General features: G+C 36.6%; 1 protein-coding gene across 2 annotated transcripts in view; it reads right to left on the reverse strand.

Annotated features, from left to right (window-relative positions):
• The window catches only part of ITPR2 (inositol 1,4,5-trisphosphate receptor type 2), a 524,186-nt gene that overhangs the window by 238,462 nt on the left and 268,442 nt on the right, over positions 1–17,282 (reverse strand). For both annotated transcript variants that reach the window (XM_068561342.1, XM_068561340.1), the window contains 2 exons: positions 8,372–8,500; positions 7,024–7,144 (listed from right to left, as the gene is read on the reverse strand). In XM_068561342.1, coding sequence (XP_068417443.1) covers positions 7,024–7,144; positions 8,372–8,500 — 250 coding nt within the window. The remainder of the gene's footprint in view (positions 1–7,023; positions 7,145–8,371; positions 8,501–17,282) is intronic.

Consider the following 17,282-nt stretch of genomic DNA (forward strand, 5'->3'; position numbering starts at 1 on the left):
ATACTCTCCTACATTGCTTGTGGCATATAAATTGAACAACCTCTATGGAGGGCAGTATCTGTCAAAATTAGAATACCCAGAAATTCTACCTTTAGGTGTTTACCCTATTCTTCCTCATGAGCAAAATGACTGGAAACAACATAAATAACCAACAATGGGGTTAAATAAATTAGAATATAGGCACACAATAGGATATTATGCAGTCAATGACAAGAATAGGATATTCACTCATTTCTTTGTATTCACCCAGGTATTTTGTTCATACAATAAATATTCATTGAGTACCTACCATGCTCTAGGCACAGTGTCAGGCTCTAGAAATTTGTAACAGATAAGGTACTTAGTTTTATTCTGCTTTGTGATTTCCATACATGTTACATCTACCCCCAATGTACTAGAAATTCATTGAGGGCAGGAAATATTGTTTGACAGACTGCATTTCCCTAACAGCTAGAATAATGCCTTTCAGATAATGATGGTTCATTATAAATAGTTGAATTAATAAATAAGTGAAAACCTTTATAAGATTTTGCCTTATCTTCTGATCATTCATATTTAATTTTTTTAAAGTAATAATGGAGGGACTTCCCTGGTGGTCCAGTGGTTAAGACTGTGCGCTTCCACTGCAGGGGGCACGGGTTCGATCCCTGGTCAGGGAACTAAGATCCCACATGCCGTGCAGCACAGCCATAAATTAATTAATTAGTTAATTAATAATGGAGTTTTTATATTTCCATTATTACTTTAAAACCATAATTACAGGGATGTATTATGTCAAGCTCTTTATACAATAAGCCATAACATCTAGATAGATGAAAATAGACATGTTTGTTTTAATAGAGACTGAATTTCTCTTCTCAAAGAATTAACGATTTATACACGTTCGAATTTTGGGGGGAAACAATTGGCTTGAAGATTGATGTTCATTATTCAAACCATTTGTAAAAGATATTTTACAGAATTTCCATGTGGAAAAAATGATTATGTTTCCAACAAAGTACCTAATATTAATCCCCCTAAATCATTTGAAGATTATGAAACACATGGAACAAAATTCTTTTTTAAGTGAAGTAACATGGGAGTAATCCTTGGATGCTTTTTCTCAAAGTACTTCTAACACGTGCTATTGTATTTTATATAAATGAATAAACTGAGGAACAGTAACTGACCACGGGCATTAACATCTTGATCAATATTTTGTACCTTAAAAGTATAAAACAATGTTTATTTAAACCAATTTGTGATAGTAGAGCATCACAAATGCCTGCTAGCATGTCAGTCTAGAAGGGGTTCACACCTGCCTGTGTGACCTAGCAAGCTGTCTAACCTTGCTAACCTCATGTCTGCATCTGTAAAATGGGGCTAAGAATTATGTCCACATCATAGGGTTTACCACATTGTCTATCACTAATAAATGCTCTCTACTCCCAGCCAGGTAAGTGCTAATTTAGTAAATACTTTTGCTGTTTTTACTACCTTTTGTGTCCAATGTACAAATATGGAAGAGAATGAAATACTTTTGATGATAGATGAGTTGAACCAATGTACTTGAGAGCACTTTACAAATTGCAAACTGTTATATAAATGTAACTATAATAGATAATATAATAGCTATTTGCATGTATAGGAATATGTTTACCAATTTGTAAATGCACTGAAAATTTGCTTTATAAAAACTAAGCATTCTCCTGACTTGTAATATTTTTCTTAAATATGTATATTCTTTGTTTTATAACTATAAATTCTTACATATTTGAATTATAATAATGCCCCTTTGTATTCTTAAAGAGTTGCTGAAACACGAAAATGACCTTGCACCTGAGTTATAAAACTTCAGACAGCTCCCTACCAGCAAGCCAAATTGCCATATTTCTAGTTTATATGTCAGGGCTTCCTAAGATACGACTTCTGGGGCAACCTGGTAGAGCATAACTTCACACTCAGAGGAACCTGGATTTCAAATCCAAGTCAACTACTTGTTAATCGTGCAAGTTATTTAACCTTTCTATGCCTAAATTTCACTATCTGCGAAATATCTAGCTCATGAATTATTGTCAGTCAACAACATTCATAAACCGGCTTCATCAGAACCAGACACTTTTAGGCAGTAGTGATCAGTGAATAAAGCAAAGTCCCTGCTTTCATAGATTATACTCTAATGGGAGAAGCTGACAACAAAGAAGCAAACAAACAAACAAGGTGCTTTCAAATAGTGATAAGTGCTAAGACAGTAAGATAGGATGGGGGGAGCTGGAACACTTCACTGAGCACTGAACTTTTGAACATGTGACCAGCTGGGAGATAAGGATCCAAATAGTGGGAACAGCACACACAAATGCCCTACGATGAGAAAAAGGCTTGTAGATGAGACACAGAATGAAGGCCAGTGTGGGTGAAGCAGAGCTGAGGGTAGGGAAATGGGGGAAAGTAGTCGTAGATGAAGCTCAGACGATGAAGGGCTTTCTAAGTCATGATAAGGAACAGGAATCTTCAGCGCAATGGAGAGTTTTATATAGGTGAAAGGTATGGTTTGATTTACATTTTAAGATCACTCTAATTATTGTGTAGGGAATGGATTGTAGTGAGACTGGGGTCAAGGTGGGGAGTTCAGTAAGGAGACTCTTCTGTAATCCATGTCAGATTATGGTGTATTTGGACAAGGGTGCCCCACAAGAGAACACAAAAAGATGTATTTTAGAAGTGGAACCAATAGAACTTGCTATTGTATTTAAAGCAAGTGAACAAACGGGAAGAATCATATGTGACTCCCAAGGTTTTAAGATTACTAACTGTAAAATAGTTATTCTTTACAGTGGGACAAAAATCTGCCTCTTGCAGCTACCATATGTTAATTATAATCCTATTCCTGGGAACCTGTAAAAGAAGTCCATTCACACCTTGAAATGTTGGAAAATAATTATGTTCCCCCTCGGATTTCTTTTCTTTGTCTAAATATTTCAAGTGTTTTCAATCACTACACAAGTAAGATGGGTTTAGATCCCTTTACTACTATGGATGCTCACTTCTGAATGCCTTTCATTTTGGTTATGTGTTTTTCCATAAAGGGCATCCATCAACAAATAAAAAAAGATGTGGTCTACCCATCACAAAGCAGAATTTGCTTTTCACCTTCTTTATCCTAGACAATAGCTTTTATTAATGTCTTTTTGACAGATACTTCATAGTCACTGTTACTCAAAATCTAGTAGATTAATACCTATGATGATGTAAGCTAGGATACAGTAAAGACCATAAGAAAAGTATAAATGGTCAAATGGGGGTGAGTTCAGATCTGGACCTGGGAGTCAGAAATGGCTTTTATGGAGGAATTTGAACAAAGAATTTTTTTGAGTAATGGAAAAGATGCTGAGAGATGGCAATGGTGGAAACTGGAGAAAGAAAGTTATAGTGTGAGCAATGCCTGGGGCATAATAGCTCAGTTTGCTGGGAGGGGGTGAGAAGCAGTGAGCAAGGTCAAAAGAGGAGGTAGGGCTGTGGAGGCCACAAACATTGCGACGAGGAATCCATCCTTAGTTTGTTAGACAAAGGTATGCTGCTGAAGGCTGAGGGCTTTGTTGTTGATGTTTTTAAACCAACAGAGAGAATTTCACTTCAAGAAGATTATTCTGGTAGCAGATTTATTTAAGTGAAGAAAGACAGAAGGAAAGAACATTGAATGTCTACAGTGGTCCAAAAAGGAAGCAAAGAGGGGCCAAACTAGGCCATTATGGAGGAGAAGGAGGGGGAAGTACAAATGCGGGGGATAGCGGGAATGGGATCTCCATGGCTTCCTAACTGTTCAGGTGGAAACGACAAACAAGGAAGCGGAAGAAAACATGCTTGCCATTTGCAGCAACATGGACGGACCTAGAGATTATCAGACTAAGTGAAGTAAGTCAGACAGGGAAAGACAAATATCATTTGATATCACTTCTACGTGGAATCTAAAATATGATACAAATGAACTTATTTACAAAACAGAAACAGACTCACAGACAGAGAAAACAAACGTATGTTTACCAGAGGGGAAAGGGGTAACAGAGGGATAAATTAGGAGTTTGGGATTAACAGATACACAGTACTATATATAAAATAGATAACCAACAAGATCCTACCATATAGCACAGGGAACTATATTCAGTATCCTATAATAAACCAGAATGGAAAAGAATATGAAAAAGAATATGTATATTTATGTATAACTGAATCACTTTGCTATATACCTGAAACATTGTAAATCAACTATATTTCAATTAAAAAAAATTCTCACAAACATAAAACAGATTTTATACCAATACATCACTCTTCCAAACCTACCCTGATTGTAGACTTAGATATAATTATTTTTCAGACTTCCTATCACATATGTCTTTTAGCATACAAAGAGACTAAAATTTAGAGACTAAATTATGTTAAATCATAAACAGTCGAGGAAATGGTAGAGAATGGAATGGAAGAATCTTTAGACTGATCCAGTTTCAGTGACTGTTTTAAACCCCCAAAGCTCTGCCATCCTGCTCTGCAAGAGCTGATGTGAGTACACAGGGAACACCACTAAAGTAGCAACTTGCAACTCGGAGGGAAAGCACGGCATGGGAACAGCATGCCCTCCGTGCCCCGGGTGGGGCCGACTGGTGTTTTCCCTCATTGCATTTGCTAAGTACGGAGGGAGGAAGAGCAGGAGGAAAAAAGGGGAGGAGGAAGAGGAGCAGGGGAGAGAAAGCAGGAAGAAGATGAGGAAGAGCGGGGACTGCCTTAAAAATGTAAAATATAGAAATATACTTGGCAGCAAACACAATGTATTCCTATGCAAAATAAATAGCATCATCATATTTCTTTGCTTTTCCTTCAGATTTTATTTTTTGATGGTTAGTATATTTCCCAGCTGATCTGGTCCAAATGAAGATGCTTTTAGTACTGCTTTATCATAACTTGAAAAGTATATTATTAAGAACTCAGAAGTTACATGAAAGCAAGAACAACAGAACCAGACTTGACTTATAATTCCACCAGCCAGAGATAGCAGTGTTATTTCTTTATTGATATCCTGCCAGACATTTTGCTATGTGCAACTTTTTAAAATAAAATTTAGGTTCTCTTCTGTGTCCTTCTTTATTTTTGGCAATGCATATGGTGGCCTCTTCCTTTATCTCTTCCCTTCCCTTCCTGAACTATTCTGTCCTAAAACCTGGAGGGGGAGTAGAGCAAAGTCAGGTGCCAGTGCTGGACAAGGAGCGTTAGGGGCCGAGATGGTCCAGAGCATTCGAGCCCAGAAAGGAGTGGAAGGCATGTGCACAGGCGGCTGCCGGGAGTGGAGAATCAGACTTGAGTCGGGTGAGGAGGGCGTCCACGGCAGGGGACAGCCTGGCGCCATGTCAAAGGTGATAAGGGTATTCATGCAAACCAGTGACCCAGCACAGACTCAGAGGCCACCCGGGAAAAGAGGCCGTCCCTCAGAGCAGCAGGGTGACATGGCCTGTGGCAACCAGTGGGAACTGCAGGAAGATGGCAAAGGCCAAGCTGCCAGAGGATGCATCTTCGTGGGGTGTGGCCCTACATGGGGTGCCTAAGCCCGACGGGGCCGTGACGAAGGGAGGGTGTGTGCAAAGGAGGGGTCTCGGATGTAAAGCATTAAAATTATAATTTTGAGGAGAACTGGCATCCTTACACGTTGGATTTTTAAATCCAGAAATAGTATAACTCTCCATTTATTAAAATCTTTCATATCCCTCAAAATAGCAATATAATTTCATTCTCTTGTGTTTCTTAAGTTTTCTCTTAAGTAATTACTATTTCTATTGCTGTTGTGACATATCTTTTTCACATTTTTTCTCCCTTTTGGATATATAGAAAATCTACCAAGTTTAATACTTATTTATAATTAATCACCTAGATGAACTGTATTAATCTCTTAGTTCTAATAATTTTCAATTGATCCTCTTGGGTTATAACTGCTTTTGAATGTACTCAAATTAAAATTGCGCCATCATTAAAGTTTGTTAATATTAAATTACTTAAACCAAACTGCAGATGGGGAGAAAAGACTAAAAATATTTTACGTGGTCATTAATTAGTTAAACCATTTATTCATTTATCAAATATTTACTGAGCACTCTACCATCACCCTGGCCAAGTTACCTAATCTAGATAATTCTGTTTCCTCAACTGTAAAATGTAAATAATCAACGAGCCTACCTAAGGATTAAATGAGATAATACGTGTGAATTGCTTAGCATTGCAAATGGTGTGCACTGACAACTGTCAGCAGTGATGATGACCACGATAATGAAACACACTATAAGCTGCCCTTCCCGATGCCTGCAGAACCATCTCTAGTTGAGAGAATGATCTAGCTCCTCTGTTTGTTTCTTGAAGTCCAGCCCAGTCTATATTGCTTTTCCCTCCTCCTTTCTGACAGCCCTAATTAACTTAACTAAAAAAAAAAGAGGACTCTATGAGGAATTCTTCCTACAATGTACTAACCTTCCCTTAGCTGTTATCCCCTTGCATTCCATTTTATTTGGAATTTCTGAAGCCTTGTATGCATAACAGAGCCTCAGTGAATACTGATGAATTTCACACAAAATTAGAAAACCAAAAACCCCTCAAAAAGTCCTCCTGCCACATGAAGATGTTAATAAATCAGGCTACTTAACAGACAAGACAATTCCATAATGAAATCTGAGATAACAATTAAACTAAACTCATTTGTGTAATATCTTACTGAGCTATATTAAAGCACCATATGCAATATTAAATTTAAGGTTAGAAATATAATAATTTAAAAATAAATAAATATATTTTAAAATATTTAAAAAGAAGAAATATAACAGTTATATTCCCCTCCCCAAAAGGATGCAATTTCAGAGTCATTTGCTGATCACCGATCTTCAGCTTTATAGAAACCACACCTGCTCTCTTTTTAAGTTGAAAACTGGAAAGCTACTTGTATTGCCTATTAGCCAAAAGCCTGATTTCTTTCACAAAATGTGAAAATAAGTAAAATCTGACACTCTGACTTACCCACTTCAGCCAAAGTTCTGATACAGGACTCCACCGAGGCTTTCTGTGCCGGATTTGGCCAGGTGCAATTGTAAATTCTGAAGGCAGACTGAAGCAGCTGAATAAAAACTGGCTGATGTGTCTGAGAACAGAAAGAAAAGAGGCAAACAGGTCACTAAACCATTAACACTCCTGATGCAGTATCTATGCATTATCAAAAAAGGCCCACCAAAATAAAATACAGTCTTGCTTTTAAGTTTCAGTGCTACTTAATGAACATCTCATTTAACAAATATTTATTTTGTACCCATCTCATGACAGGCACCACACCAGACACTATAGAAAATTGATTATTTTAACTATATTCTTAATCAGGAAAATATGGCATTTCTTGAAACCAATGGCATGGATTTAAATATATTTTTACAATCTCTGGTTTATTTCCGAGTATAAATAGAGCAGGCATTTTGGGTTTGTTTGTTTGTTTCACTGATTGTATGTTTTGGTTTCATATGATCAGCAAGTAGAGGAGACAACAATTTTGACCTACAAAAACAATTTTACATGATTCTAAGAGTTCATTCAAAAGTTTTCCCTAAAAAAAGTATAACTGAAATAATACTTTTATAAGAGCAATACACAATCACTGTAGAATATTTGGCAACCATACAAATGAAAATCACCAATAATCCTACCATGGAGAGATAATAGTATCAACATTTTTAAGATAATTACTTCCTGAGTTTTCTTATGTATATATGCACATATATTCTTTACACGCACAAACCTGGATGATATTATGATGCAATTTTGTGGCCTGTTTCACTTCATATTGCTTCATGATCATTTTCCTTAGGCATCAATTTTTCTTTTAAAACATGATTTTTAATTGCTATATAATAAGCCATCTACAGATATACCATAATTTATTTAGCTATTCCTCTGTTTGTGGACATTTAAGGTTGATGTCAATTTTTAAGTATTATAAACACTTCAGTGAAAATCTTAGTATATAAATCCCTGCTAACTCTTTCAGGATTTACTAAACTGGAATCATTGAGTCAAAATGTCTATCCATTTAAAGAATCATTATCAGTTATTTCGACACTTGGCAGTCGATCTACAGATATGAAAGCTCCTATTTTGCTTAGAGGGAGAGCAAAAATAATTCAGTTTGAAGATGGAGCCTCTTTATTTAAAATAAAGTTTGGGAAACTCAGAAAGGGGCATAATAGTAAATAATAGGAAAGAAAAGTGATCTTGAGAAGTGTAGGAAAGGACTTCCTGGCCTATTAAAGTTTTCTACACTCAAATAAGGTACAGAAATTCTGTGTGACAGACTTCTTTTGTACTTGTTTGTTTATATTACCTGCAGGCTGGTACTGTTGTCTGAAAAGGGAGAATTAAAAAAGCCGCTCACAATGTTCATTATTGACTCAGTAACACACTTCTCCAAAAAGGTGTCTGCGTGTTTCCTGTCTGTAGTTGTGTTGCAAACCTGGAGAGAAAAACACAACAACTCAATGTGTTCTATCACATCTTTGAATTATAAATCAATACTGGAACCTTCTAAAAATTGTCCTGAAATGGTTGTTTATAATATTTCTTCTGCTTTTGAAAGTTGCTTTGAATAAAAACATTTCTGGGACTTCCCTGGTGGTCCAGTGGTAAAGAATCCGCCTTCCAATGCAGGGGAGATGGGTTCGATCCCTGGTCGGGGAACTAAGATCTCACACGCCGTGGGGCAACTAAGCCTGTGTGCTGCAGCTACTGAGCCCACGTGCTCTGGAGCCCGCATGCCACAACTAGAGAAGAGAAAACCTGCATGCCACAACTAGAGAGAAGCCTGCGCACCAAAATGAAGAGCCCCGCACCGCAATGAAAGATCCCGCATGCCACAACTAAGACCCGATGCAGCCAATAAATAACTAAATAAATATACTTAAAAAAAATTTCTGCTTGAAATCCATTCAAAGTTTATCATTCTGTAGTAGTTTCACCTTTAAGTTTGGTTGCCATTTCATCCTTGGGCCAGAATTCTTTCACAGACCCCAGCCCCTTCTTCCAGATCTGCTTCTCCCTCCTCCTGCACACAACCTTCTCCCTCCATCCTCAAGCCTAGCTTTGTTGGAAAATACTTTTCCACTTGATGTGAGGAAATCAAAGAGGAAACAGTCATTATAAGTACAAGAAAGTGGTGAAGGTGATTAATAGTGGCTCATATCTCTATACATTTTCACCTCTAATACCTGGCTCAGATTGGAGGATGCAAACAGAAAACATTTGGAGAGGAAAACAGAAAGATAAGAAGAGGTCAAACCTTTGCCAACGATTTTGACTTGTTCGTCCCCAGATTATCTGGGAAGCATGGAGGGTGTGTTCGTGCCTTCTTCTCAGAGTTGGCTAAGCAAGAAGACAGGACACTAGAGCAAAGGGAACATCAGCAAAGAACATGGGCTCTGACCTTTATGTGGGATTAAATGAGGCTGTAATTGGTCATTCTGCTAAACAAACTGTAAATTTCCAAACATGTCAGGGTTGACAAATTGCAAAAGCTAAGATACACGATTAAAACCGAATGAAAAAAAGTTGGGTGGTGAAAAAAAAAGAACATGGAGATAAAAAAAGAAGTGAGTGAGGGAGAACATAGGGTGAGAGGAAAGACTCAAGAACTGGGCAGAGTAAGAATGTTTAAATATCCACAAGATTACAGTGGGTCAGTATGGTGGCCAGATGTTCCAGATGTTCTTAGACAATTCGAATTTTTATGTAAGTTTTTTATTCTTTTCAATAGGTGATTAATCAAGAGTAAGGAAACGTAATTTGATCTGACATTGCTTTAAAACCCTGCACGCAAATAAAATCACCAAAAACTCCCTCCTCAAACCATGTGTCCCAATGTTTCAGTTTGGAAAATAACAGTGTTTGCTGAATGGAGAGAGAAGAAAGAGCACAGGGTCTGTTTTGCTTCTAAGTCGCTTCCCGTCGGGGGGCAGCTCACTTTTTCCCCATCTATTAAATGACACCTACCTGACAGGGGTGTTATCAGAACTAAAAGGTTTTTAGTGTGTCTAATCCCATAGTTACTGTAGAGAACGATGCAATTAAAGAAAATAAATTATGTCAAGTTATGTCATCTTTTAGTTATTGTTTCAGCACATAACATAATGCATGGTAAATACAAAATGTTCAATAAATGTTTGTGAAAAGAATGAACCAATTAATTGTTTTTAAATGAAAGAATAAGAGAGAATAAGAAAGGACTCATTTTATCTTAGTTTAACTAAGGGTTAGACTCTATTTGTGGAATATCAAACCTCAGATTAAAATTTAATGTGGTCCCAGATCTGATATAAAATTGTTTTTCTCATGATGGATATTAAGTAGGATTTATTTCATTTAGTATCTTTCAGCACTGGCTTTTATGGTGAATTTTTCTGATACATAGGATAAAAATATATTAAAGTTGAGTAAATAGTTGAACAATTCTACCATAACCAGCCCAGAGAAGCTTCTTCCTCAACCAGTGACATTTCACACAATTGAACGGGGCTTTCTGGAGCTACTGTAGAATCACACTACATTACCTGCAACTGATCATTTGCTAAAGAACCCCACAGATTTGCTTTAGTCAGTGGATTAATTAATAAAAGTTATCTATAATACTTCTAGATGAAGGCTTTCCTCAAAATCCTGGTCATGGAAATTCTGGGTTTACACAACTCTGTGGAATCTATTCCTCAATTCATTTGTACAAGAAATTCAAATAATGTTCAAGATACTTTTTATGCCCCAGATGAATGACAACTTTTTCAGCTCTAGAGCCTGTATCTTACACTGTAATATTATGGACAGGCAAGAGATAAGGAAGCCACTTTTTAAATTAAAGTCCTTAAAAACTTTTCAGGAAATAAGGAACCTAATTATTAGCAATATTGCTTTATCTTGTCTTTTATTTATTTTTACTGTTTCTTTCCAATAAAGATTAGAAATGGCTCAAATAAAATTACATCATAAATTAATTTTTATGTGTAATACATATATTTTTAAAGTTTCTGTTTGCAGATATTATTCACATACCATTATTTCCTATCAAATAGTCCCATGTGCCATCATTATTTAAACACTTTTTTCAAAACGCTATATTTATTCCATCACTCTAATGCACCATCATGCTTTAATCCATTTTTGGAATGAGTTTAGGTATACGTAGCTAAAAAATACAAATCATTTTCTTATTTTCTTAGCTATTTCTTTCTTGCGAGTCTTTTATGTGATCCCACCCTGCCCCCCGATTATTGCTATTATACAGGATTATGCAAAATTCTTATTTTTACTTTCAGATTTTGGGGGTATATTTCACCAAAAGAGGAATCACCAGATGAGGGTATATAGACAGTTCTGTACTACTTGCTGGGCTTATCCTCTAAAATAATAAATTTACAATGATATCAACAACGTATCTGTGCATACACAGGATGTTCCTTCATTACCATCAACTAGCTCTAGCTTTCGGGCTCTGGTTAGGTTCAGCTGATGTGAGGCACTGACAGGAGATCACAGAGTGGAAGAGAAAGAAGTCAGGTACCTACTATGCCTCTGCCTCTACCTGCATCCCCATCTCCATTCTCCTCGTTGAGGCTTCAGCAGTGTCTGTGTCTCTGGGTATAGCTTCTGCTGGAGCCCTTCTGCAATGTCTCCAAGTTCTCTCTGGGCTCTGGTAGCACTGGTGCCACCCTTGCCCCTTCAGGCCTGGGGTGGAAATAGCTTTGCATTGTTACCAATTCCTGGATGCTTCCCTGTCACTGCTGGTTCCTTTAACCCTTCCCACACCTCTTGGAGTGTGTCATCTGTTTGCTGCTAGAACTGTTATCTCTGTAAATTATAATTATTTTTGCCAGTTTAATGATACCTAAAAGTTATTTTATCTGGCATTTCTGACATTGCTAACAAGGCAGGGCATTTTTCACATAGTAATTTCATGTCTATATTTTGTCACGTAGAGATGATTCAAACCCTCTAAACCACTTTAAAATGAAACATGGATAATGACTCTATATTACATATCAGTAAACATATTTTACATAATAAACTTTTCAGCAGTCATTTCACATGTATTTTCACATTCTGACTCTTTAGAATATTCCTTTCATTACATTTCATGGCGTAAAATAATTTTTAGCATTCAGGCACTATTTTTTTTTATTTGGGTCATTTCCATTTGTTTAATGTAAAGAAGGAAAAATCCCTTCCACAAAAGAAAAGAATATTCTGTACATTTTTGTTCTAGCTTTTTTTGGGAGTCCTTCTCCCATCTCCATCCACATCTTGACTCCTACTTAACTTTTTAAGCTACCTGAATTTGCTGCTGTAGGTGACCCGATTTATGCATTCTGATTAGTTTTTTTCCATACTGATATCCAACTGTCCTCCAAACATTGATTTAATAGTAATTTCTTGCCTCACTCTCAGGTTACTTGAATTTTATCTTATAGTGTATCACTAATCACTGTTTAAACCTCTCCTCCTATCTCTGGTATACTCCATGTATCATTATTTTTTAAGTATTTTAATTCAATTCTATAAGAATGAAATGATTTTCAATTTGTAATGTGTTTTACACTGGAAAAACAAGTCTACCTTCATTGTCCTTTCCAAGAAAAAAAAAAAAATCACCTTTTGAAATATCTGCCCTTTTCTGTTTCCAGATGAATTTTACTATGTATCTGTAAAATTTCATGGACTATCACTTAGGGACATAAATTGTTAAATTAAAACTAACTATTAGACTAGGAGTTAGAACAGTGAACCAAACCAAACAAAGTCCCTACTCTACTGGAACTCTGATTCTAATTCAAGAGAGACATATAATATACAAATTAACAAACATATAAGTGGTAAAAATAGAGCAAATAAATAGACTTTCAGAAAAATAAAGAGCAAGTAGTGCAGGCAATACAGCAGGAGGAGTAGGTACGGGGAAGGATTACTATTTTGTCTAAATTGCTTGGAGAACTTATCTGTATAAGGTAACATTTTAACAAAGAACCGAAGGAAGTGAGGAAATAGCCATGGAGGTTTCTGGGGGAAGAGCAAGTAAAAATCTGTCTCCACCATTAGAATATAAGTCCCTAGACACCAGGAGCTGCTCTGTCTTGCTCCCCACTGCACATGCAGTACCTTAGCACATAGTAGGTATTTAAAATTATTACTTGAACAAATAAACATTAAGCATAATTTCTAGATATAATTATTTCTGAGATTTCTCCCCTTGTATATATGATGTCCCTTCTTTTTCTGCTCTAAAAGTGACTGTTACTCTCCCAAAGATGACAGATTGGGTTAAATAAGTTATCATACATACACTGGAGCAGCCCTGTCCAAGAGGACTTTCGGCAATGAAGGAAATCTTCTATATCTGGGATGTCCAAGATAGCAACCACTAGACATGTGCTTATTGAGCACTTGAAATGGTTTTTTAAATTTTATTTTATCTAATTAAAATTTAAATTTAAATGTGGCAAGTTGCTACCCTACCGGATAGGGCAGCTCTCGCCAGTAATATACTTTTGATCATACAGACCATGGAATACAAATCTTAAAAATCATTTTTTTATTCCTTATAGGCAGTAAAAATGTTCTTATAAATATCTGAGGTGATACCTCATATTTATTTTAATTTGCATTCCTTTATTTATGAGGCCAAAACTTTTCCAAACATTCGCTTTTAATATCTCCTTTTTATGTGAGTCATCTGTGCCTACACTTTCTTAGAATTTTAAATTCATTTTTTTAAAAGGTAATATATACTGATGTTAAGAAAAATATTAACTGTAGGAACCCTGTAAAAAATAGAAAAATACAAAATGGAAACAAAAATTATCCATAATCTTAAAATCCAAACAAAACCATGGTTAACATCTTGGAATCTTTTCTTCTAATCTTTTTGCTCCTATATATTTTACATAATGGAAATAATTCTGGATAACCGGTTTTTGATTCGCCTTTTAATACTCATCACTCAATCATTAGCACTTCTCATATCATTAAAAATCTTCAAAACATAATCAGTGATACTATAACTTCAATCTTATAGATATATCATAATTTGTTGAACCATTTCTCTATTATTAAATATATAAACTATTTCCTACTGTATTTTATTATAAAAGTATGTTGAACTTCCTTGCCCATAAATCCTTGATATCATTTCTAATTATTTCCTAAGGACAGATTCTTGGAAGGTAAATTACTTGACACATTAAAAAGGTATGAAGGCTTTTTTTAATGTACTACCAAAATGCTTTTCAAAAAGACAGCATAAATTTACTCTCATCAGCAAGGTATGTGAACCAACATTTAATATTATCGTTTTACTTTTATCTTTTTACTCTTAAACTTTGACAGTTAGAAATTAGATCTTATTTTCCTTTGTATTTTCTTAAAATTATTAACAGTTGACTATTTTCTCAGGGATTTACTTGTATGTCCTCCTCTATAAATCATGAATGCCTGCATTTGGCTCATTTTATCATTAGATTGTTATAGTGCTTTTCTTATCTATCTATCTATCTATTTATATGTTCTTTGTATAAAGGGTATTAGCCTTTTTTTTAACGTAGAGTAACTGTTTCTATTTTGATTTTCTTTATTTTTATGATGTTTTTATATACTTAAGTTTTAAATTTTCAAATAGTGAAACATTTTTTCCTTAGCTAATTTCATCTATTGCTCTTATGCTTAAAAATAACTCTCTCATCCAAAGACAGACAAATATCCACCTACACTTCCAACCATTTTTATCATTTCACATTTATCTCTAAAATCTATTGCAATTTACGCTAATGTATGATGTGAGGACATGAACTGAGTTCATTTCACCCCAAATAGCCAGGGTCTTCAAATGTTATTTTGATTTAGTTCAAATCAACAATTTTTATTGAATGCCCATATTCCATACCAAGGACATTCTGTGTACCTGGGATCTATCAGTGAACAACAAAATATATAAAAATCGCAACCCTAATGGAGTTTATTATTATTAATTTAATAATCCAGGGGTAGGCAAACTATCATGGGTCAAATCTAGCCATATCTATTTATTTATATATTGTCTGTGACTCCTTTCCCTTTAGTAATTGTTATAAGAGCTGTGATAGTAGCCTGAAAAACTATCACGATCTTCACAGAAAATGTCTGCTGATCACTGGGTATAACCCATCACTTCCCTACTAATAGGTGATAATTTCTTTATTATGTATTAATATTTTACATAAGTAAAAATCTTTTTCTGGCTATTTATTCCATTCCATTGACATGCCCACTTAATTCTATGCTAAAACCACACAATTTGTTTTCAAATTCACTTTTTAAATATTTTTAACTTCAGATGATATTTATTTATTTATTCCACAAATACTGGGAATTCCCCGGTTGGGACTCAGCGCTTTCACTGCCATGGCCCGGGTTCAGTCCCTGGTCGGGACACTGGGATCCCGCGGGCCACATGGTGCAGCCTAAATAAATACATAAATAATAACACAAATACTGAGTATCTACTATGTGTGAGACGCTGTTCTAGGTCAGCTATGCAGCAGTGAACCAAACAGACAAAATCTCTGCCCTTCTTTTGTTTCAGTAGAAACAAACACAAATACATATAAAAACATCAGATGGGGATAAAATGAAGCAAATGAAAGAGGGACGGAAGGAAGACACTGTTACTTTACACCAGGTAGTCAGCCAAGGCCGCTCTGAAGACTTTAGGCAAGGACCTGAAAGAAGTCACGAGGATGGAGGGTACCTGAGGGATGAGTGCATCCCAGGCAGGTGCAAAGATGCTGAGATAAGAGTGTGTTTGCCATATCTGAGGAGCAGCAAGAGGCCACTAGATGAAGCAGAGAGCTAGGTAGGGGGAGAACAAGAGGACACTGGGAAGTGAGGGCAGGGATGGGGGTGTTTGTTGGACAGGGGAGAGCCCAACCATGTAGTGGTTTTACTCTGTGAGGAATCTGAGCAGAGGAGTGACCTGAACCAGAGGTCTTCCTCTTTTTTAATCATTATAGCTGCTGTATAGAGAATAAGATGATGAAGGGAGGGGGCAAGAGTAGAAGCAGGGAAAACAGGTTATGAGGCTACTGAAGTTATCCAGATGAGAGTTAATGGTACCATGTTGCAGGGCGGCAGTGATCAAAGTATTCAGAGGTAGTCAGATTTTGAATATTTTAAGGTTAAAGCTTGCAGAATTTGCTAAAGGATTAAATTGCAGAGCAAGAAAATAAGATTTACAGATGACACCAAGATTTTTATGCCTGAATGCCTAGACTGAATGATGGAATTGCCGTTTACTGAGATACAAATGACTTGAGAAGGAATTAATTTTAGTGGGCCATGAAAGTGAATGAAGAGTTTGAGCTTCGATAGCCAACTGGAGATGTCACGTGGGCAGTGAGATATTTGAGACTATCAGGGGAAGGACCCAAGCTTCAACCAGCCTGGGATTAAAGTTAGGAGAGTGGACGAGATCAGCAAGCAAGTGACTGTAGACAGAGAAGGGAGCAAGTCTAAGGTTTAAGCCTGGCACATTTCAATATTTAGAAGCTGGGAAGATTTGGAGGAAGCAGCAAAGGAGATTGAAAGGGAGTGGCCAGTGAGGTGGGAGCAAACAGAGAGCAGGGCTGATATCCTGGGGGCCAAGTGAGGACAGGTTTCAAGAAGGAACCGATCGGGGCTTCCCTGGTGGCGCAGTGGTTGAGAATCTGCCTGCCAATGCAGGGGACACGGGTTCGAGCCCTGGTTTGGGAAGATCCCACATGCTGCAGAGCAACTAAGCCCGTGTGCCACAACTACTGAGCCTGCACGTCTGGAGCCTGTGCTCCACAACAAGAGAGGCCACGATAGTGAGAGGCCCACGCACCGTGATGAAGAGTGGCCCCCGCCTGCCGCAACTAGAGAAAGCCCTCGCACAGAAACGAAGACCCAACACAGCCATAAATAAATAAATAAATAAATAAATAAATAAATAGTTAAATTCTTAAAAAAAGAAGGAACCGATCAACTATGATAAATGCTGAAGTTGACTTGAAGAGCAGGACAGGGGCCAACCCATCATCAATCGAGAAGAGCCAAACAAGTGCTCATTCCACCTGGGCACCATCAGTATAATTCAGCATGAAAACTGAGGAGAAAAACAGAATTACAGCTGAAGGAAAGGTGCTACACACAAAATAATATTTACAGAATATTTACACTCTTCACTTGCCTGCAATGCTAGCTAATAA

This window comes from Eschrichtius robustus, chromosome 13 (assembly GCF_028021215.1).
Source record: "Eschrichtius robustus isolate mEscRob2 chromosome 13, mEscRob2.pri, whole genome shotgun sequence".
In the NCBI taxonomy this organism is placed as follows: domain Eukaryota; kingdom Metazoa; phylum Chordata; class Mammalia; order Artiodactyla; family Eschrichtiidae; genus Eschrichtius; species Eschrichtius robustus.